The sequence below is a fragment of the Apiotrichum porosum genome (assembly GCF_003942205.1).
Source record: "Apiotrichum porosum strain DSM 27194 chromosome Unknown scaffold_8, whole genome shotgun sequence".
Taxonomy (NCBI): Eukaryota; Fungi; Basidiomycota; class Tremellomycetes; order Trichosporonales; family Trichosporonaceae; genus Apiotrichum; species Apiotrichum porosum.
The window spans coordinates 781,237-801,458 of NW_021167115.1; the positions used below are offsets into that span (position 1 = coordinate 781,237).

The 20,222-nt window shown below is 59.9% G+C and overlaps 10 protein-coding genes across 10 annotated transcripts; 7 read left to right on the plus strand and 3 right to left on the minus strand.

Moving 5' to 3' along the window:
- Positions 1–101: 101 nt before the first annotated feature.
- RH35 (DEAD-box ATP-dependent RNA helicase 35) lies at positions 102–2,176 on the plus strand (the record flags this gene model as incomplete). Its single annotated transcript, XM_028624360.1, has 5 exons — positions 102–429; positions 470–818; positions 871–1,628; positions 1,678–1,951; positions 2,002–2,176. The coding sequence occupies 5 exons, from the start codon at positions 102–104 to the stop codon at positions 2,174–2,176; spliced, it is 1,884 nt and encodes a 627-aa protein (XP_028475432.1).
- A 157-nt stretch (positions 2,177–2,333) lies between these two features.
- EHS24_009066 (uncharacterized protein) lies at positions 2,334–3,807 on the minus strand (the record flags this gene model as incomplete). The annotated part of the gene is made up of 5 exons (XM_028624361.1): positions 2,334–2,492; positions 2,546–2,878; positions 2,927–3,394; positions 3,439–3,537; positions 3,586–3,807. The coding sequence occupies 5 exons, from the start codon at positions 3,805–3,807 to the stop codon at positions 2,334–2,336; spliced, it is 1,281 nt and encodes a 426-aa protein (XP_028475433.1).
- A 391-nt stretch (positions 3,808–4,198) lies between these two features.
- EHS24_009067 (uncharacterized protein) lies at positions 4,199–5,195 on the plus strand (the record flags this gene model as incomplete). Its single annotated transcript, XM_028624362.1, has 2 exons — positions 4,199–4,945; positions 4,986–5,195. The coding sequence occupies 2 exons, from the start codon at positions 4,199–4,201 to the stop codon at positions 5,193–5,195; spliced, it is 957 nt and encodes a 318-aa protein (XP_028475434.1).
- A 102-nt stretch (positions 5,196–5,297) lies between these two features.
- Positions 5,298–6,373, minus strand: EHS24_009068 (uncharacterized protein; the record flags this gene model as incomplete). The annotated part of the gene is made up of 4 exons (XM_028624363.1): positions 5,298–6,039; positions 6,079–6,180; positions 6,233–6,303; positions 6,344–6,373. 4 exons carry the CDS (start codon positions 6,371–6,373, stop codon positions 5,298–5,300), a joined length of 945 nt encoding a protein of 314 aa, XP_028475435.1.
- A 224-nt stretch (positions 6,374–6,597) lies between these two features.
- On the plus strand, positions 6,598–9,370 carry EHS24_009069 (uncharacterized protein; the record flags this gene model as incomplete). Its single annotated transcript, XM_028624364.1, has 4 exons — positions 6,598–6,676; positions 6,721–8,158; positions 8,228–8,613; positions 8,679–9,370. 4 exons carry the CDS (start codon positions 6,598–6,600, stop codon positions 9,368–9,370), a joined length of 2,595 nt encoding a protein of 864 aa, XP_028475436.1.
- Positions 9,371–9,847: 477 nt separating this feature from the next.
- On the plus strand, positions 9,848–10,639 carry EHS24_009070 (uncharacterized protein; the record flags this gene model as incomplete). The annotated part of the gene is made up of 1 exon (XM_028624365.1): positions 9,848–10,639. One exon carries the CDS (start codon positions 9,848–9,850, stop codon positions 10,637–10,639), a length of 792 nt encoding a protein of 263 aa, XP_028475437.1.
- Positions 10,640–11,083: 444 nt separating this feature from the next.
- On the minus strand, positions 11,084–12,776 carry EHS24_009071 (uncharacterized protein; the record flags this gene model as incomplete). Its single annotated transcript, XM_028624366.1, has 4 exons — positions 11,084–12,292; positions 12,352–12,414; positions 12,453–12,602; positions 12,681–12,776. The coding sequence occupies 4 exons, from the start codon at positions 12,774–12,776 to the stop codon at positions 11,084–11,086; spliced, it is 1,518 nt and encodes a 505-aa protein (XP_028475438.1).
- A 2,567-nt stretch (positions 12,777–15,343) lies between these two features.
- Positions 15,344–16,411, plus strand: EHS24_009072 (uncharacterized protein; the record flags this gene model as incomplete). The annotated part of the gene is made up of 1 exon (XM_028624367.1): positions 15,344–16,411. One exon carries the CDS (start codon positions 15,344–15,346, stop codon positions 16,409–16,411), a length of 1,068 nt encoding a protein of 355 aa, XP_028475439.1.
- A 582-nt stretch (positions 16,412–16,993) lies between these two features.
- On the plus strand, positions 16,994–17,704 carry EHS24_009073 (uncharacterized protein; the record flags this gene model as incomplete). Its single annotated transcript, XM_028624368.1, has 1 exon — positions 16,994–17,704. The coding sequence occupies one exon, from the start codon at positions 16,994–16,996 to the stop codon at positions 17,702–17,704; it is 711 nt and encodes a 236-aa protein (XP_028475440.1).
- A 378-nt stretch (positions 17,705–18,082) lies between these two features.
- EHS24_009074 (uncharacterized protein) lies at positions 18,083–19,765 on the plus strand (the record flags this gene model as incomplete). Its single annotated transcript, XM_028624369.1, has 4 exons — positions 18,083–18,443; positions 18,563–19,378; positions 19,420–19,606; positions 19,660–19,765. The coding sequence occupies 4 exons, from the start codon at positions 18,083–18,085 to the stop codon at positions 19,763–19,765; spliced, it is 1,470 nt and encodes a 489-aa protein (XP_028475441.1).
- Positions 19,766–20,222: the final 457 nt, after the last annotated feature.

Below are 20,222 nucleotides of genomic sequence, written 5' to 3' on the forward strand. Positions count from 1 at the left end.
GCGGCGCAGATAAATGCCGCCAACGGCCCGATCTGTGCTCTTTCTTGATCGCTGCTGAACAATAACATCCACCTTGTCTCCACTCTCCACCCACTTCAACCATGCCTCCAGCACCAGCAGCAAAAGGAACAGAGGACGCATACGATGTGCCAGCAGACTACAAGCCATATGTGCCGGTAGCCAAGCGCCGCGCCGCGCTGCTGGCACAAGTCGGCGGACGCCACCTGCCGCAAGCGAAAAAGGTCAAGTTGCTGAGCGGCGACAACTCTACCCAGGCATCACGGGAAGGCAGCGCCGCTCTCGATGCCGAGGCGGAGAGGCAGGCTGCGGACGAGGCGGAGATGGAGCGCGTGGAGCGCGAAAAGACGCGTAGGGAGAAGACACTGCTCCAGGCCGCGCAGGAGGTGAGGCGCAAGAAGGAGATTGAAGGTAAGATTGAGATCAAGGTGACCGTGTGCTGACGGTCCAGACGCACGCAAGTCCGAGGCCGAAAAGGAGGCGGAGAAGGAAGCGGCTCTCCTTGCCGAGATGGAGCGTGCGCAGAAAAAGCTGGCCGGCGCGCAGGAGCTCGCCCACGGGACGGCGTACACCGATAGCATGAAGACATCCTGGCGGCCACCCCACTACATCCGCAACTTGTCCCCCGAGGAGCAGCAGGCTGTCCGTGAAAAGCACGCCATCATCCTCGAGGGTGAAGACCCACCACCTGCCATTGAGCACTTTGCCGACATGAAGATTCCCAAGCCACTGCTCAAGTACTTGTCCGGCAAGGGAATCAAGACCCCCTCGCCGATTCAGATCCAAGGCATCCCCACCGCGTGAGTTCAACCCCCCTCGCCTTATACATGTGTGTTCTCTGCTGACGCCCAGCTTTTCTGGCCGCGACATGATCGGTATTGCCTTTACTGGTTCTGGCAAAACCCTTACTTTTACGCTGCCTGCAATCATGCAGAGCCTTGAAATGGAGGCCAAGCTCCCGTTCACGCGCGGCGAGGGCCCCGTTGGACTCATCATCTGCCCGTCACGCGAGTTGGCGAGGCAGACGTACGAGGGCTGCGTGGCCATGTGCGATGCGCTAAAGGCGGATGGTGACTATCCCGAGCTCCGCAGCCTGCTGTGTATCGGTGGCATCAACATGGCCGACCAGGCCGACGCGCTCAACAGAGGTGTGCACATTGTGGTCGCGACCCCCGGTCGTCTTATCGACATGCTGGAAAAGGGCAGGCTGAATGCCAACAACTGCAAATACCTCTGCATGGACGAGGCGGACCGCATGATCGATATGGGCTTTGAAGAGGACGTGCGCTCCATCATGAGTCACTTTAAATACCAGCGCCAGACACTCCTGTTCTCCGCTACCATGCCGCGCAAGATCCAGGACTTTGCTCAGCAGTCCCTCATCAACCCCATTCTGGTCAACGTCGGCCGTGCCGGTGCCGCCAACATGGACGTCATCCAGGAGGTCGAGTACGTCAAGCAGGAGGCCAAAATGGTTTATCTCTTGGAATGTCTCCAAAAGACCCCGCCGCCCGTCATCATCTTCAGCGACAACAAGAACGAGGTCGACGATATCCAGGAGTACCTCCTTCTCAAGGGCGTTGAGGCCGTGGCTATCCACGGTAGTAAGAGTGAGTACTGCTTGTCTGTCAACATGTCTATGGTACTGACCCGGTGCAGCCCAAGACGAACGCGAGTACGCCATCCGCTCGTTCAAGACTGGCGGCAAGGACGTCATGGTCGCCTCGGGTGTCGCGTCCAAGGGCCTGGACTTTAACGAGATCCAGCACGTCATCGTGTACACTATGCCCAAGGAGATTGAGGACTATGTGCACGAGATCGGCCGCACGGGCCGTAGCGGCAAGACCGGAGTGGCGACGACGTTTGTCAACATGAACACGAGCGAGCAGACATTGCTGGATTTGAAGTACCTCCTCATGGAGGCCAAGCAGAAGTGAGTCAGATAACCTTTGATTGTCCTTCTTTCGTTAACTGACATGACAGGATCCCGGAGTTCCTGCTCGACATCGACGACCCGCGCGCTGCCCAGGGTGGCGTCCTCCGCGGCTGTCCAGTCTGTGGTGGACTGGGCCACGGCCTCAGCGACTGTCCCAAGCTCGAGGAGGAGATGAGGAGGAAGACGGCCGCCAACGCGCGCTACGATGGTGGCGGGTACTAGGACGTGTGGAGAGAGGCAATCTTTTAGTTAGATGGTGTTGTTGTAACCCTTCATTGCATGATATATCCCATCAATCGCACGTTTGTGGCCAATGTAAAAGTGGTGTGCATGCTATGAAGATCTCTATGCTATGCTCTACTATGCGTATGCGTGTTGTCTACTCGTCAAAGTCGCCCTCGCCTGCGAGGATGCTCTCCAGACGACGGGTGTCGAGGTCCTCGTTGAGCGCGTTGACGACGTGCTCGAGGCCTGCGCCGTCCATGATCTCCTTCAGACCAGTGAGGGACAGGCCGATACGGTGGTCCGTAAGGCGGTCCTGCAATCGTCAGCTACGTCACTGCTTCATGAGCCTTGCCAGCTGGAACTCACCTGGGGAAAGTTGTAGGTGCGGACCTTGTCACTGCGTCCGGCACTGGCCACCTGGCTCTGCCTGCTCGCACGCTTGGCCTCGACCTCTGCTTGCCGCTTGCGCTCACTCAGACGCGCGCGGAGGATGTCCCATGCCCATGCACGGTTCTGGTGCTGCGAGCGCGAGTCCTGCATGGACACGCTGATACCTGTCGGGAGGTGGGTGAGGCGCACGGCCGACTCGGTCTTGTTGACGTGCTGGCCACCGGCGCCGCGCGAGCGCATCACTTCCGACTTGACGTCCTTGGGGTCCACGAGCGGTGCGTCGGCCGTGTCGGGGTAAATGGGGAGGACCTGGGTGGTTAGCTGCGACGCACTCCCTGGGCACAACCAGCTACTCACGACACAGGCGACAGTGCTCGTGTGCACGCGGCCCTGCTGCTCCGTAATCGGCACGCGCTGGACGCGGTGCACGCCACGTTCCCACTTCAACAGCCCGAACACTTGCTCGTCCTCGGTGAACGGTGGGGGCTCAAACTTGATCGTGACCTCGCGCAGCCCACCGCCGCCCTTGGCCACGGGTCCTTCGGTCTGCGAGATGACCTCGCTCTTCCAACCCCGGCGCTCGCCGAAGCGCGTGTACATGCGGGCCAGCTCTTCGGCGAACAGGCCCGACTCGGAACCGCCTACGCCGGCATTGAGCGAGAGCATGGCGGGCAGACTTGCGCTCTCGCTTTGCGGCAGGAGGAGGGCCGGGAGGGCGGCGAGCGCCTCGTCAAGCTGCACGAGCAGGTCGTCGCGCTCCATCTCGAACAGCTCGCGCAGGGACGCGTCCGGGTCGGAGAGGTGTGGCTGCACGTCCACCAGAGCCTGGGAGTGTCAGTGTTTGGCAACTCGCACAAGGATATACCCACCTTGCGAATGCCGCTGTACTTTTCATACGCATCGGTCAGGCCAGACCACTCTTTGATGATCTTGGACCGCGCTCGCTGGTCTGCAATATCGTCTCCGGGCTGTTCAACTGTCAGCTGAATGAACTCCGCTCCTCAGTTATAACCCACCTCAACCACATGTCCACGAGCAGCATTACACTCGTCCACCTTGACCTTGGCAGCGTCGAGGACCTGGGCATTGTTTTCCTCTGTCTCTGTGAACCACTGAGGTCCAGCAGCCGCCGAGGCGTACCGGCGCCAGACGGGCTGACACCGCAAGCACGCCCGTGACGAGAGAGACGTCGAGCTGGCGCGTGCAGCTGCGCGAGCAAGACCGACGTGCGCGAACATTGTTGTTCTTTACTGTTCGCTTTTTTCAGGTGGGTTGGATAAGATTATGGGATTCGGATCAATCGGAGCAAAACAGTCCTCGGCAAGCTGGAAATTCCGCCGCTCGGTGGAGGGAGATGGCGAGATGGCGATGGAAGGAGTTTGGGTGGCCAACGGGCTCGGGTCCCCTGCCTTTCGCGTATGCACGTTGCGTCTCACATGTGGCGCTCTACAGCTGACACACATGCAAGAGTCACAGCTCAATCGGCTCACTGCATGGCGCTACAGAAACGCTACAGACTGCTGTTAACAGATTAAAAGGGCGGCTTGGATAAATGTCAACATTGAACCGTCTCTTGAAGATGACCTGTATTGCCATCTCTCTTGTGTCTTCCTCTCCATCACTTACACAATGCCCATCGGACCACAGCTCCCACCACACCTTTCAGGTGGCCGCGCTGCTACCCCGTCAGACGAGGAGGAGGACGACTTTGGCCCCGCCCTCCCGCCCCACCTCGCTGCCAAGCGCAAGGAGCAGCCCAAGACGCGCGACATTGGTCCCCAGCGGCCGCCTACGGCTGGCGACGACGAGCGCTCTGCTGGGCCTTCGATGGGCCCTTCGATCGGTCCTTCCATTGGCCCCACCGTTGGACCCTCTCGCCCATCTGCCTTCGATCCCATCATCCCCGCTCGCGCCCCGGCACCCCGCCCCGCCCCGCCGCCAGCCGACGACGACGACAGCGACGACGACTTTGTCGGCCCGCGTCTTGGCGACATGGCCGCCGCACCCAAACTCTCTGCTGCGGAAGAGTTCAAGGCGCGCGAGGCGAGGTGGGCCGCCGAGCGCGCCGAGGCCAGCACGAAGAAGGGCCCGACAAAGCGCGACGACTGGATGCTGGTCCCGCCCACGAGCGGTAGCCTGAGCCACATCGACCCGCTCAAGCGGCCTACGAGCTTCCAGAAGAGTTCGCGAGCCGCGGTCACGGCCGACGAGCAGCGGGGGTGGACAGAGAGTCCTGCCGAAAAGGCGCAGAGGATGGCAGACGAGGTGGCGGGCATCAAGCGTCGTCCAGAGCGCGGAGAGGAGGACGACGAGCTGGAGCGCAAGCGGCGCAAGCAGCGCGACCGCGATATCCGCGACGGCGTCGAGAGGCACACGGTGGGTGCACTGGGCACAAGGATACCACTGACCTGTGCAGAAAAACAGCCGTGGAGAGTCTCTGCTCGACCAGCACTCGGCCAAAAAGGCCGCCGAGGAAGAAGAGGAGCCTGCGTTCTGGGACCACTCACAACACATGGGCATCACGGGCCGTCTGCTCACCGACCAAGAGCGCGAGAAGAAGATCAAGGACGCGCGTGGCCTCAACGACCGTTTCGGACACGGCAAGGGCGGCGCGTACGCCATGTAAAACAGCAGCAGCAGCAACAAAATCATTATGTACCATCCCATATGCACAACCATGTAAAAGGAGACGTCCGTGTCCGAGTAATCTACTACTCTAAAGTTCTTATCACGTGTAGCGCTGAACGACGACGGCGTTGGCGAGCTTGGCACCGTCAACAGTCTCGTCGTCCTTGAGCTCGCGGGAAGGGAAGGTGGTCTGGAGCACGAATGGGCGAGGGTCAGGGCGAGACGCGGTCACAAACGCGCGAATGTCGCCAACAGTGTGGTCGAGGTTGACGCGGGCGACGAGGCGCGAGCCGTCGCCGAGACGGATCTGAACGCTGGTGGCCGGCTTTGACGCGTCGAGGTTGATACCAGCTGGAGTCGAAGACGACGCCGCGGGAGCCGCAGCTGGAGCAGGGGCCGACGAACCGCCGAGCGAGGAGCTGGCAGCAGCGACGCTGGGAACAACAGAGCCCAGACGGTTGCCGCCGCCGCTGAATGGCTTGGCGGGGGCCTTGGGAGGCTCACGGTAGTCTTCATTCGTACGCTGCTGGACGACGAGCTCGAGGGGCTGGTCGTAGGCCACGTTGAAGAGTGAGACAGGCGCACGGCCGGCCTGGATGGCGGCCAACAGCTCGCGGTTACCGGGAGCCTCGTACTTGTACAGCTCGCCGTCCTCGATGCTGAAGCCATCGCGCCAGAAGGTGAGCGTGCGCTGCTGCACTTCGCCTTCATCGGCGGCGGCGGCTGGGGCCTCGCCCACAGGCACGCTCTCGACCTCATCCGATCCCAGAGTGTGTCCCACGCCACCCCACGAGTCGTGAGGGGTCGCCGAGCGGCTAGGACGGCCGGAGGGAGGGCCAGAGCTGTTTGTCAGCACGCACGACACGAATGAGGAAGCTCACTTCATCGCCTGCTGCAGAATGTTCTCGACCACGCTCCGAGGGTTGTCGCCGCCAGCCGGACCTCCGGCGCTGGGGTCGTTGGGGTTCTGCACAGCAAGGCCGCTAAACGTCAGTGTATGAGCCTCAGAGAGCAAGGAAACACTAAGAGACGAACCTGCGCTCGCCACCGGCATAGAGCTCGGCGCCCTCACGGTCGTTGCGGGGTGGTGGCGTCTGGTCGCGGCTCTGATTGTCAGCTGGGACACAAAAGCCTACTTCAGCTTACGAGGCTCTGGAATGTCCTAATGTTGGGCATTGTGGAGATGAGAGATGTGATAAGACGGAAGAGGGAGACGATGATGATGATGTTGGCGTCCTCGTCCCGTCCCAGAGTGGCCAGTGGTCAGTGGAATTCCAGGCACGCACCCAGGTGACGGAACGCAGTTCCTGCCTCTTAATTTCAGATCTTCTGACCACAACAATCATCAACAACATCATCCATCCCCATCCCTCCGGCGTCGTCTGTCACGCAACATCAGCATGCACGACGGCGACGAAGGGTCAACGACCTTGCCCCGTAACAGCGCCGACTCTTCGACAGCTTCTCGGCCCATGCCAGGTGCGTGCCCTCCTCTGACACCAGCTCACACACGCCCCTTCCAGACAACGCAGAGGCTGGTCCTTCCCGCACGGAGGCATCGGCCACTGACACGGATGCCGAGCTGCCAGGTCTCAAATGGTACATCTCCGACCTGGACAGACACATGAAGCGCTCGGCAGCACATCTCGACGGCAGACTCTCGCTCGCCCACAATGACCTGCCCCACACCCAGTTCGAGTGGTCTGTCATTCCTCCAAGCAACTGCCTGTGGACGTCCGACGAGAAGGCCCTCTTCTTTGCTGCCCTTGCGCGGCACTCGCGACTTCGCCCCGATCTCATTTCCCTCGACGTGGGAACCAAGTCGGTCGCCCTGGTGGAGGAATACCTCGCCGCCCTTCGGTGGGGTAAGCAACACCTCGGCGATCGCATCCGCCAGCACGACGAGTCTCGTCAATGGCGAGATCACTTGATTGACACTGGAGCGTACTCTGTCGACGACCTTTGGCTGGAGATTGAGGAAGAGTTTAGCGAAACACTTGATCGGCTCATTACCGACGCCGCGGTTCCCGCACGACGCAAGAGAGCGCCCTCATCGGAGACCCTGTTGAACGAGTACGGAGGCTCGCTTGACGTCGACAAGCTCTCCACACTAGATGGCCTGCTCAAGGTCTCTGAAGAAAAGTCGACGACAGACCTGGTCGGAATCTACAACTCGGAGTCTTCATCAGACGACGATGAGGACCCGATCGTCAAGGACAACCGCGAGATTGAAAAGCTCGACGCCATTGCCAAGAAGGAGCGTACGCCCGCCCAGCGTGCGAGGTTGCGTACCCTTGTCAACCGCAAACGTAACCGTCAACAGTATCGTCTCCGTGCTCTCCTCAAGCAGGGTATGACCCAGAACCAGATCACCGAGGGCGGCGGCCCTGACGCTGTGTTTGGCAGACAGCCCGACAAGAGCCTGGCTTTGGAATCAAGACCCGGTGCCAAACGCAAAAAGCACGCCGAGAGTATCGCCGTCCACGACCCCGAGATTGTCCGTCTCGGCGAGTTGGGCATGGATCGCTACCTCACCCAGCAGGGCTGGGAGCTGTTCAACTACGCCCACATGGGCGACGCCATCACGGCCTACGCCAAGGCACACAGTGACAGGCCAGCCCCCGCCATCTCTTTCCCCGTCCTTGGCGAGCTCTATACCGAGGTCCTCGCCTACCTGAAACCACTCGTCTACCAGGCCGTCATCATTGCCGAGCAACAGGCGGTGCAGAACAAGACCGAAGAAGTCGATGTCGCCCATGTCCGTGGGGCGATCGCTCTGCGCGGCGAGAAGCGACCCCGGGAGGTCTTCTCCGAGGCCAAAAAGCAGTTTTCGGGGATAGGCAGTGAAGCCGGCACACCAGATCGCAGCAGTCGCCGTAACAGTACCGCCAACCCCGTCACTCCCGACCGTACCCACCGTCCGCGCTCCCAGTCTCCCTCTCGGTCTTCTTCTCCCTCTCGGTCCCGGTCTTCCTCTCGGTCCCGGTCTCGGTCTCGGTCCCGGTCTCCGCTTCAATCAGAGGCGCGCAGACCCCCGAGCCCCCCACGCACATTTGTCGAGCACGACCTCACCTCGTGGATGGACGCCGGCGTTGTCCCACCGGACATTTCCAACCTGCCCGAAGCCCAGACGGCCGTGGACCCGCTCGACGACGAGTGGGAGATCATCTCAACAGTCACAGACGATGAGGACGAGGCACTTGACGATGCTCTGGACGTGGCCGACTCGGCGCTCGACAACGCCGTGTCCCGTCAGCTCGACCATGCAGTCGTTGACAACGACACCCGAATCATTATTGACGGCACCGCGTGGGTCAATGCCAAGGAGCGCCAGCCAGCGCGTAAGCGCAAGCGGAGGGACACGGGCGCCACAGAGGCCGAGGACGAGGACGAGGATGTGCGCGACGCTCAACAGGGTGAGTCCCATTTCAGCTTTGTAACAAACGGCATACAGCTGGACGAGTGCTAACAAGTGTTACAGCATACAGAGACCTCATTGCAACGATCCAAGAAACCCGTCGCAACCGCCGCGCAGTTCGCCGCCGTACCGAACTCTTCCCACGCACGTCGACGTTCAAAGAGGGTGGCAGGGTCCGAGTCCGCCACACCCTTGGATGGCGCAAGGCCCGCAAGGGGGAGGGCCACTGGCTTGTTGGCAGCGACGAGAGCGAGATGGAGGTGGAGAGTGACGAGGGTGTTGAGGAGTGGGTCGCGAGTGGGACTGGGAGTGAAGGGGAGGAGTCGGAGGAGTCGGAGGAGGCAGGCTGGGAGGGAGATGACGGAGAGGGGGAGCAGGGAGATGAGGTGGAATCCCAAGCGGACGCTGAGGTGGATGCTGAGGAGGCCCCAGAGGAGGTTACTGAGGACCAACGAGTGGAAGCTGGCGACGGAGACTCGGACGAAAACGAGGACGACGAACGGGAGACTCCTGTGCCAGCTTCAGACTCCATGGAGGTCGAGGAAGACGAGCTGGAGAGCTCTGTTCAAGAGGATATGGATGTGGGCGACTACGACGACGGGTCCCAAGACGACATTGTCGACACTCAAATCACTGGATTCACCACCACGCAGGACCCCATCACGCACGACACGCAACTCACTGCCGACACGTACTCGCCCGAGCCACCCGAGAGCATTGGCAGCATTGGAAGCATGGGTAGCAGCGACTGGTAGCGGTCACCACATGTTCACACGTTCTATACTTTATGCATACAGCCCGCCAGCCGGCATTGTAATAATCTGCACAAGACAGCTGGTGGACGGGTGGACGGGTATTGCCGGACGTCACGTCATCACAGGCACCCCCAGAGCTCGGCCCCACTGGCACAATCTACTCGACACAACTCTGCTTGTCCACTGTGAACCACCTTTCGCAGCGACATGCACGGCGCAGTCGACATGGACCACCCAGTCCTCGACGCCAGCGCCTTCCCACACCTCCTAGACCTCGTCCTGGACCACCTCCCGAGCCACGTCCCATCCACACTCACCCCGCTCCGCCTCGTGTCGCGGCGGTTCAAAGTCGTCATCGACCGGCGCCTATGTTCCCACACGACCATCGCGCCGGCACGGTCGATGGGAGGCGTGCGGATGTGCAATCTCCACATCAACGTTGGCGACCGGATCCCCCTCCTGGCCCGGGGAGCCGGAATGTTACCGGCCGTCGATCCATATGGTGTCCACATGCGAGCGATGTGCGGCGACCGCAACGACGACGCCGAAAACGAAAACGCTCGCGCGCCGCCCGACCCGTGGTTGGCCGCGCGGTACGTGCCCGACATGCAGGATGCGCTGCAGCACGTGCAGGTCCTCGACCTGGGCCACGTCCGCGACCTGGACGAGGCCGCTGCCCTGGGCGTGCGTGCAGCCACGGTCCGGATTCTCACCGTCTCAATCTTCAGCGTACACCACACCCAGCAACGCGGGTGGCATTCGTGGCATAACCCCCGTGCTGCAGCGGCACCTGTCCCGACCTGGCCGACAGACCTGGCGCCGACGCGGCTGGTGCTGTGGGTGAGCGTGCCGTTCGAGAGCGGCGTACCGCTCCGCCTGCGCAGGCTTCGCCGGCTCGTCCTGGTTCTGACGTATGGCTGGGAGTGCAGCGCGTGGGACCCTGCCGCCCTCGACCTCGACGTCGGGGAGGGAGGCATACCCGAGATTGTGGTCCAGTGCCACAAGAGACCAACGGAGACGGTCTGCGGCTGTATCAGCCATCCAAGCGACAGTGCGGGGCTGAGCGCCATGCTCGAGCCGCTGATGGGACCCGATACGCGTCTGACGCTCATCGACCCGCCACGGGACGGGCCACTGCCAGACGCAGAGGTCATCCCCCTCGATATGTGGAACCGCGACGCGGACCCCGTGGAGATTAGCTGGGAGGGGATACATGGTGACCGCGTGTGGCGGCCGTGGATTGGCTGTCGGAGGCGGGCCGTGGAGTGAGTGAAGTAGGGCATGTCCATGTGTGGTGGGAGAATTGCTCTGCAACTCGGCTCAGAGTCTGTATATGGATTGGGTCGAGCCATCAATGCAAAGGCGCCGCGGTAGGGGGAGATGACGTGAGGTTGTGCGGCCTCTGCGCTGCTGTTGCTCTGTGTATTCATATCAACATCGTTGGCAAGAGCACAACAAGAAGGTCTGAGAGTCCAGTGCCGAACCGTGAGACACTCGGACCCGGCACTGAATAGCAGGATGAGATTGACAGTGACCACGAGCCACCTGCAAGTGGATACAGTGTCTGTTGACAGTAGAAATGAATGTATGCATGTTATGTGAAGATGATAATATTGAAAAATGCTACGAAAACAGATGTGGCGGGCGTTTGGCGCGCTCGGGCCGCAGCCCTACACGACCAAACACTCCGTCCGTGCAATATAGTCTATCCTTTTAAGTGTGGTGGCTAGCCGACTTTGTGTGCTTGTCGCTCTCCTCGCCAGCGACAGTCTGGGTGCTGGTGCGGGTGAGGGTGAGGTCGTCGACCTTCTTGCCCTTGGTCTTGAAGGCGGGAACGCGCGAGAGGTACATCTCGTCGACCTCGTCGATGGACATGCCACGGGTCTCAGGGACGCAGAAGAGGGTGAAGAGGAAAGTGAGGGCGAGGCAGCCGGCCCAGACGAAGGTGATACCGGTACCGATACGGGCCTGGATCTGGGGGGCGGCAAAGGCAATGACGAGCGACATCAGCCAGTTGGCACCGGTGGCGATGGTGACGCAGCGCGACGAGAGACGGATGGGGAACGACTCGCCACAGACAACCCAGGCGACAGGGCCCCACGAAGCGGCGAACGAGGCGACGAAGACACAGGTGAAGGCGATAAGAACATCACCGGCGACCTTGCTCTCAGGGTAGGCCTTGGAAACGGAACCGGTGACAATCTGGCCGACGAACATGAGGGCGGCACCGTAAAGGAGGACGGGGCGACGGCCGGCACGCTCGACCAGCAAGATACCAGGGAACGACATGGCGACGTTGACGGAGGCGAGGATGATCTGGAAGATGTACGAGTTGGAAAGGCCGGCGGTCTGGGCGAACTGAACACCGTACGAGAAGAAGAAGTTGATACCGGTGATCTGCTGACCGATCTGAACGCAGACACCGATCATGACACGCCAGAGGATGCGGTCCTTCATGCTGAAGCACTCCTTGTAGCTGACGTCGCCGCGGGACTTGTCCTCGGCAGCCTTGATCTCGACCTCGGCGAACTCGGCGTCAATCTCGGCAGAGTCGACGGGGACACCACGGAGGTTGGCGAGCGACTTGCGGGCCTTGTCCGTGAGACCCTTCTTGGCGAGGAAGCGGGGGCTCTCGGGCATGAGGATGAAACCGACAAGGAGTCCGACGTCGTAGGCCATGGCAAGACCCGAAGTGAGGCGCCAGCTGATGGCACCCTTGTACGACGACATACCCCAGCCGCACATGGAGACACCCCAGATACCCATGGTGACACAGAGCTGGAAGCTTCCAGTGACAAGACCACGGTACTTGGGAGGGCTGGCCTCGGCCTGGAAAACGGGAACAAGACCAGAGGTGGCACCGATACCAAGACCAAGGAGCACACGAGCAACGTAAATCTGCTCGTACACCTTGCCCGAAGTCTGGACGAAAAGTCAGCGAGTGACGTGGAAGGTGTCGGAAAACGACGAAAAAAACTCACCTCAATGGCAGCGCCAATCATGTGGATACAGATGAAGAGAATGCAGGTAACACGCAGACCAATCTGACGTCAGCATTGACACTATGTGCTGCGCAACTCACCTTGTCGGCAATGGTACCAGCGCAGACGGCGCCAAAGATGGCACCGAGAGACAGCAATCCGGTGAAAGCACTCTGGCGAGTGGTAGAAAGAGCACAAACGCCCGCGGCGTCACAGGTGCCGAAACGCTCCTTGAAGTTGTCCATGTTAAACTAGAAGAACTCGTGTCAGCGTCGCGGCCATGGCATGCCCACACGACCCGCCCAGCAAGCGGGTTTCACTGTACATACCAGGACACCTCCCTCCGAGTTTCCCCAACCGAAGATGACTCCAGCGAGCGACTGGAACAGGCATAGCGTGAGCGCCTTCTTGTTTGATGTGGGCATGGTGGTGGTGAATGGGTGGTTGTACAACGTGGGGAACAATGGAGGTGGGACACAAAAGCCAGATAGATATAGGGGGGACCCACGGCGCGCACCCCAGTTTGCCAGCTCTCCAAACTCCACGAGTCCCCGGAGTCGGAGTCCCGGCGCCCGAATTGTCGGACGAGGACTGGAGGGGACTGGAGGGGGTGGAGGGCGAAGACGTCGCTGAAAGGTAGACGAAACCTTTCAACGACTGGTACGCAGGGTCCATCGTCCCGATGCCACCCTTGATGACTACGGTGGCACCGTCATTGCCGCCGGCGAGCTGGACACGTGTGTCAGGAAAACCCAGGTTAAGGAGGACACATGTCCAATGCCGCCGCCATATGTCCGCCGTGGCCCTGGGTGGTTCCTCGGCCGAGAGCCATGTATGCGGTCATTCACCGCAAGCAAAAAAAAAAAATCAAGAAAAATGCTTGCGTAAGGGGCCAGCACCACCTGCGTGCACCTGGATCACGCTGTGGAAGGCGCAGCACACCTCTGATGCACAAAGCCAACTCCAACAGCGTCGTTGGGTTGGGAAGGAGGAACACCGGGATTTTTCTTGTCGACGAAGTGGGCAGGCAGCGCACGCGTTTGATAGAGATCTTCTTTGAAGGAATGGGCAGCAGCGATAACGCGCACTGGCGGCGCCGTGGCTTGTGATGGCGTGGATGGCTTGAGCACATGGGTATCTTTAACTCAGCCCCTTCCCAGGGACGATGACGCTCAAGGGATCAAGGAACCTCCGTGCAAAGTGCCTGCGATCCAGCAGACAAAACCAAACACTTCAAGCCGACGGCTATGTAAACGGGGGGTCTGCAAAGTGGGCAGGTGGTGGCTGACGATGCAGTTACGAGTACACCGCAACTGGTAGTGACCTGGGAGCACAGCTACTGCTACTCATGGCAGACTGGATCGACCATTGTTCAGCGTCAAACTTGCCATCGTTGGCCATGGTAGATGGTAACGTTGAGGCTGGACAGCAAGTGCGAACGGCTGGAGGGGTTGATCGTGTGATCCTTCCCCCTACTCCTACGCGACAGTTCTTCCAGGTGCCTTCAGGCATGGAGTGACAAAGGGACGCCGACGTCCTAGAGCTCGTACTGGTTCGTCGTCAATTGCCTCACCAACGTCCCTATCCCACACCTGCACTGCCGGGCCCATACGAGGCCAGGTCACGTCGTGTTCGCGTGATACCGGAGCGAGACGAAGTCCTTCACTGCAACCGAGGCCCCCCTGCTGTCTGTTTCCCCCCCGCTTGTCGGCCCCAAGTCCCCGCTGGCACACAGTTGTGGACCCGCCACAAGGTCATCTGCCCCATGGCGCTGGGTCGAAAAGCCCCACGGCGCGGTCTTTCTCTCCAGCTTGGAGGGCGAGCGACGACGCGGAGACGGGGCGGAGCGGGTCCCGACCCGTCAAAGGCCACACTACTGCGCTGCAAAGCTCGCACCGCCAAGTCACGGTCGTTGTCGGCCTTGAGACCGGTCATCGGAGCATGGGTATGAGCCTCGTTCTGGTACACGAATTTGAGACACGGAGGGGTGAGAAGTCGGGTATACCATCTTCCAGATCGTCGTCACTTCCATGGTCATCGTCATCTATTCCTTCCCCTAGTATCTAGGTGGCCGAGTGCATACCGGCCGTCATACTCTCTTTGCTGGTTCTCCGCGGCCCAAGGCGAAAGCCGACGTCTGCTAACCGGGAAAATATCGGAGACCGCGGCCGTTGCTCCCTCGAGGCCCCAAATACAGCCCGGGTGACCCACCCAGGCGATCAGGCGACTGGGTCTCTCCAGGATGGACCTCCAAAAGGGAAGAGACCGCACTATTGGAGAGATGGGGCCGAGAGACCGACCCCATGGAGCGACGGGACGGGGTGGACGGAGGTGACGACGATCACTGCCGGCCGCCGTGGCCTGCGTATCTCGGACTCGGCATGCCCTGGTGCTGGCCGGTGTGGATAACACTGTGCACGCGTCGGTGAAAGTTTTTGCGTTGGGTGGAGACAGGGACGCAGACGTAGAGGCCACAAGCTGGTGCCGGATCCATATGACACAGCAGAGGACTCGTTTGTTGTGAAACCTGCGGCAGCCGCAAACGAGGCCATGACGTCAGCGACAAAAATCTCAAACTTGAAGCCTGGCGGCCTGGTGCGTAGCCGTTGATGATCTGTGGCAGAGACGCCGATGGTCCGATGATGCAGTTGTCATAGGATGACGGGCATTGTATCCAGTGCGCCAGTGTGATCTGATTCGCGCATCATGGACGATGAAAAGGAAACGACGGGCGCATTTTTCGCGTCACATTTCTACCAAAAACACTTGGCGAACCGACGGGGGAATTGAATCCCGACGTCACTTTTTGTTTGTATTTGTTCATCGTGGTATTTGTTCATCGTGCCTTCAATGTATAGATCCGTGCGGTCATGTGAGGACAACTGTGTTCTCCCGCAACATCTCTTTTGTTTGCCACCCCGCGTCTTGCAGTCTTCTTTTATATACCGTCTCCTCATGTGTCCCAATTACCACCACTAGGCCTCACGTCGTCATGACCACCGTCGATGGCGACTCAACTTCTGAACCGACTCCAGTGCTCGACACAGACTGGTCTCTTGTCCTAGACACGGACACGTTCCCCCACTTTCTCGACACCATCATTGCATACCTTGTTGCACGAGTCCCAGGCAAGGATCTCCTCCCGTATCGTCTCGTATGTCGTCAGTTCAAGAAGCAAGTGGACAGGAACCTGTTCGTCAATGTCAAGCTCGAAAAGCAGCGCATTCTCACTCAACTACCCGAGGTTCACTATCACAGTTTCCACTACGCTGGCGTTGTGACACTCAACATGAATTCTTCGTCCAATACGTGTCTCCATCCGCTGCTGTACCGTCATGACTTGCGTCGACAAAACTCCTGGGAGTATCGACCTCGGATGAACAGCCCCTATGTGATCGCTCTCGAAGGGGAACAAGTGGACGACCTCTACATCCTCAAGCACGGGACCCCGCTCACAGCCAACGCCGACCTGCGTGATGCTTTACAACACATCCGCTGTCTCGAATTCTCGTGGCTCATGGACGTGGACCTTGCCAAATCCCTAGGTGTGAATGCCGAAACGGTGCAGACGACCCAAGTCGACCTCGGATACCGCGGCTTCCAGTGGCCCGAGAGCCTCTCTCCGTCCACCCTGATAGTCACCGTCTTGTGCAATGCCCGTTCTTGCCCTTTTACAATCCGTGGGCTTAAACGTGTAGCACTGACTGTCTTGTACGGAAAGCATGGGTTCCCCAGGCTTGTATGGAACCCGGACGCGCTCCGTCTTTATCTCGGGGAAGGCGAACACCTGGAGGACCTTTTCGTTCGCTTCGACAAGAGGGACCCCGACTTGGACACCGGTACCCTTGAGCCTGAGGAATGGCAAGGTCTAGATACGATGCTGGAACGTTATCTTCACCCGGAGACGCGGCTGGTCATCAGCGACCCTCCCGAGGGCTGGGAACCGCCGCGACAGGCAGTTAAGCCGACCGCAGACGATTGGCCGTGGAGTGACGCAGGATGGACGGCTGGGCGGGAGTGGGTATGTGCCCAGGAGCACGACATGGCACGGCTCAAGTAAAGTATGGACAAGTAATGTACACGGACTGTACTGCAGGAGCTGTTGAGGACTTGTAATTTGTAAGGGCAGTGTGTGCAGAATAGATGCAGGCAAAAACCCACTGCGCCACCCAAGACCGCACGGCGGGCACCGGATATAGCCGAACGCATGTACCGGAAACGGAGAAAGAGTCGCGTCACGCGCCAAGTCTCGATGGGCACATTCGTGTTCATCAACTCTTGACTCTACTCTGTCCATCTTCATTCTGTCATGGGCACCGCAGCTTCAAAAGCAAAAACAGCAACAAAAAAAACAACGACAACAACAACAACACAGAATGTCAACGATGACCCTGGTACGAGCGATCCCCCGGTGACGCGGCTCGACGCAAGTGCGTTTCCGCACTTGCTTGATCTCGTCCTGGCTCATGCCCCGCCTTCTTCCCTCCTGCCCCTCCGCCTCGTCTCGCACCATGTCAAGAGAACCGTCGACCGAAGGCTATGTGGGATGGTCAGCCTTCTCCCAGAACGTCAGGATATAATCTATGGCCCCGGTGCCTCGAGGGCGGTGTGTATTTACACCCAGGACCGCTGTGCACCTCTCATGCGATATCATCGCAGTGGCAAGTACTATGACATTGCGCTGGGTTCAGAAGTAGTGCACATCGGGGGCGAGGACGACGACGAACCGCTGGTGGTGGAGCCTCTAAACGCCGCCGTGAGGGACGCGCTGCAACACATCCACAATCTATACATCGTCAATCCTGATAGCCTTCGGCTTGTGCAACAACTTGGCCTGAATGCCGACACGATACAGTTCTTCGCCGTCTCCGGCTCCCACATGCCGTCACAGGCCGTGACATGGCCACCAGAGTTGTTCCCAAAGACGCTGTTACTCCCGATAGACGCCCACGAGCCATCTGCCCCGCTCAAGGTTCCCAGCGGCGTTCGTCGGCTCGTCCTGCGAATCCACTATGTGCGAGGGTCCGACTGGGACCCCGATGCGCTCAGCATCGACCTCGGGAACACCAATCAAGATCAGAAGCCCGCCGAACTCGTCGTTGTCTGTAAGATGCGGTTTTCGCCCGTCCGCTCCGTGTCCAGCAGTGGTGGGACGGAGGGAGCTGGCCGCCAACTGGACGCTCTTATTTCACCGCTCCTCGGCGTGGCCACGCAGTTGACAGTAGTCGATCCACCCAAGGGGTGGAAGGTGATGCCGGGTGCGTTGGCCATGAACCGAGATGAGTGGGAACGCAGTGGCGATCCAGCTGAGCATGAATGGGCAAGGGCTGATGGATACCATCGGTCAGATTGAAGAGTGGTTCCGCGTGACGTCATAGGCCTGCGCAGGCGAGGGCGATTTCATTATAGTGTTCGCTGCCTGTCTGCCAGTGCTCGTCGTGTATATGCATTATCTCGGCGCGTGTAAGTACCTGATGCACATGCTTGTCGCGTTGCTCGACCGTTCCCGAATGCGCCTGACACGTAACAGACGTGGACATTTCAGAGCCTACACGTCAGCATAGTCCATAAAGGAGCCACGCGCCCACAAAGAGTCGACCGGAACCGAAGGAATCCGCGAGCACCGCCTTCTAAAGACGCACCCATGTGGACGCACGCGTCACCCTCATTTATGGCTTCAGACCGTTGCTTCCTCGAGACACACCATCCATCCATCCCCATTCCAACACCAATGGTATACGAGGCCAATCGCTCCTCCACGACCTCGGGCTCCCCTTCCACCTCGGCAGGCTTTGGCCTCCTCGACGACGTCCCACCTGCGTACGATTCAATCTCAGAGTCTGTCTCCGTCACGGGCGGTCCCTCTCGCGGCTCCAACTATCCCCTCAGCATCAGCCCCGATGGAGTTGGTTCGTCGTCGGCTGCGGCGGCTCCCCCAAGCCGCCAGTGGCCAGAGACCATGGACCTCCTGTTCGCAGGCCCGCCGCATGCCGAACCCATGATCACGCGCGATGCCATCGACGCCGGCCCCGAAATCGAGATGCGCGTCGTCGGCGGTCGCAACGAGAGCTGGGACCCAAAGCTCAATGACCGTGGGTTATTTGTGTGAGCATGCACTAACCCACAGCGAATGTGCTGTACGACTTTATCCGTGCGCAGACCCTCGGCGCTCCTGGTGTCAAAATCAGGTGCTACGCTACACGCACCGAAGTGTCCACTCGCCAACAGACGGTTATTGAAAACGGCGTGCCCCGCTCCGTTCAAGCTGGTACCACTTACCAGGTCACCGACTTTGACTTTTTTATCAACCTGGGTCCCGTCTATGACCACCCAGAGAACAAGGCCAATGTCGCGCTCTTCGCGACGCGCCCCCATATTCCTGCGTACCGCGGTTCCCTGTCCAAGACGTACGGCCGCCCCGCGCCACCTGGTGCCGGCGCTCTCATCTCTGGCATGACCGGACGCAAGGCCAACAGCACCGAAGTCTCCATGTGGGACCGGTGGGGACAGAACCTCTACACCCGCGGACGTGCGCCGTGGACGCCCATCGAGGGCAACGAAGAACTGTTCGCCGAGGGCAGCGTCGCTCCCGGTCGTATCGCGCTGGGTACGCGTCCAGGTACCGCCGGCACCGACGAAGAGGCCCTCCTCGGATCAACCACTCACGGCGAAGACCACCACGAGCGTCTCTTGCGGGCGTGGTGTGAGCAGTACTGCTCCGACCCAGGATGGCTCAAGAGCTTTACCCTCACCAAGAATGTATGGGGCTGGGATCGTGAGAACCTGCGTACAGCGATTGAGCGTGCCATTATCTCGGCAGGATACCAGCCCACCGCCAACATCCGCATCATGATCGAGCTTGAACAGCAACAGGTGGTTATTCGCCCCGCGAACCGTCTCGTCGAGGCCATCTACACTCCCATCGTCTTCTTCTTCCTGGTCATCACACTCATCTACCCCATCATCTGGATCTGGCAGCGCTGGAACCGTTACGGCGGTGGGCCATACTCGGTCGCCACAGCCACATGTAAGTTTTATTGGTTCAGGCGGCGGTCTAACTCCTCTCAGACGGCATGAAGGTCTACCCTCCGCTCCCTGCGACGTTCAGGCAGGAGACCATCGAGATGGCCCGCGACCGTCTCCCGGCCATGTTCAAGCTTCACCCAGAGGTGCCCCGTAACCCCCTCCTGCTCCACGGCCCCAAGGGTATCCACTACCTTCTCGGACGTCGCGAGGGCGAGTGGTTCCGCGAGTGGTGAGCAGAAAAACAAAGCAAGATTGTTCTGGCTTGGCTGACACTTTCGAAAGGGAGGAGCGAATCAGGTTTGCCGTGCGTATGGGCTACAAGGGCGAGCTGGTCGACACGCGCGTCAACGACGGTAACGAGGAGCCGCCCGAGCTCGATGGCTACTGAGTGCAGGGACAAGAAAGTGGAGAGGGTTGAGTTCAGAATGCCCAGAAGCTCCTGGCGAGCCGCGTGTGAGATTGTCGTCTAGAGATTGTCTTCTATTTTCGTATTCGTTGTCATTTTTGAGTACCGTACGGGTGTGTAAGAGTGGGAGAGCAGCACGGGGTCTAGCAGGAGATACATGCACTGCTTGAGCATAGAGGGTTTCGCTTCAAGTGCACAGGCAACGGGATCAAAACAGCTTGTCATTTACGCCAAGTGTGGGGCTCACGCAGCCAAGACGCCTCCTCACTGAATTCCAGCTTTCGTAACGATCCATCCATCGCCCATACCACACACACCCCTCCTCGCCCTCCCCCCGCCAGCACAGGATGCAGCGGCCGGCCCAAGGTGACATACCTGGCCGGCCTAACCGGCCACTCGTGGTCAGATGCGGGTACGACGGTACGACGCGCCGAGTCCA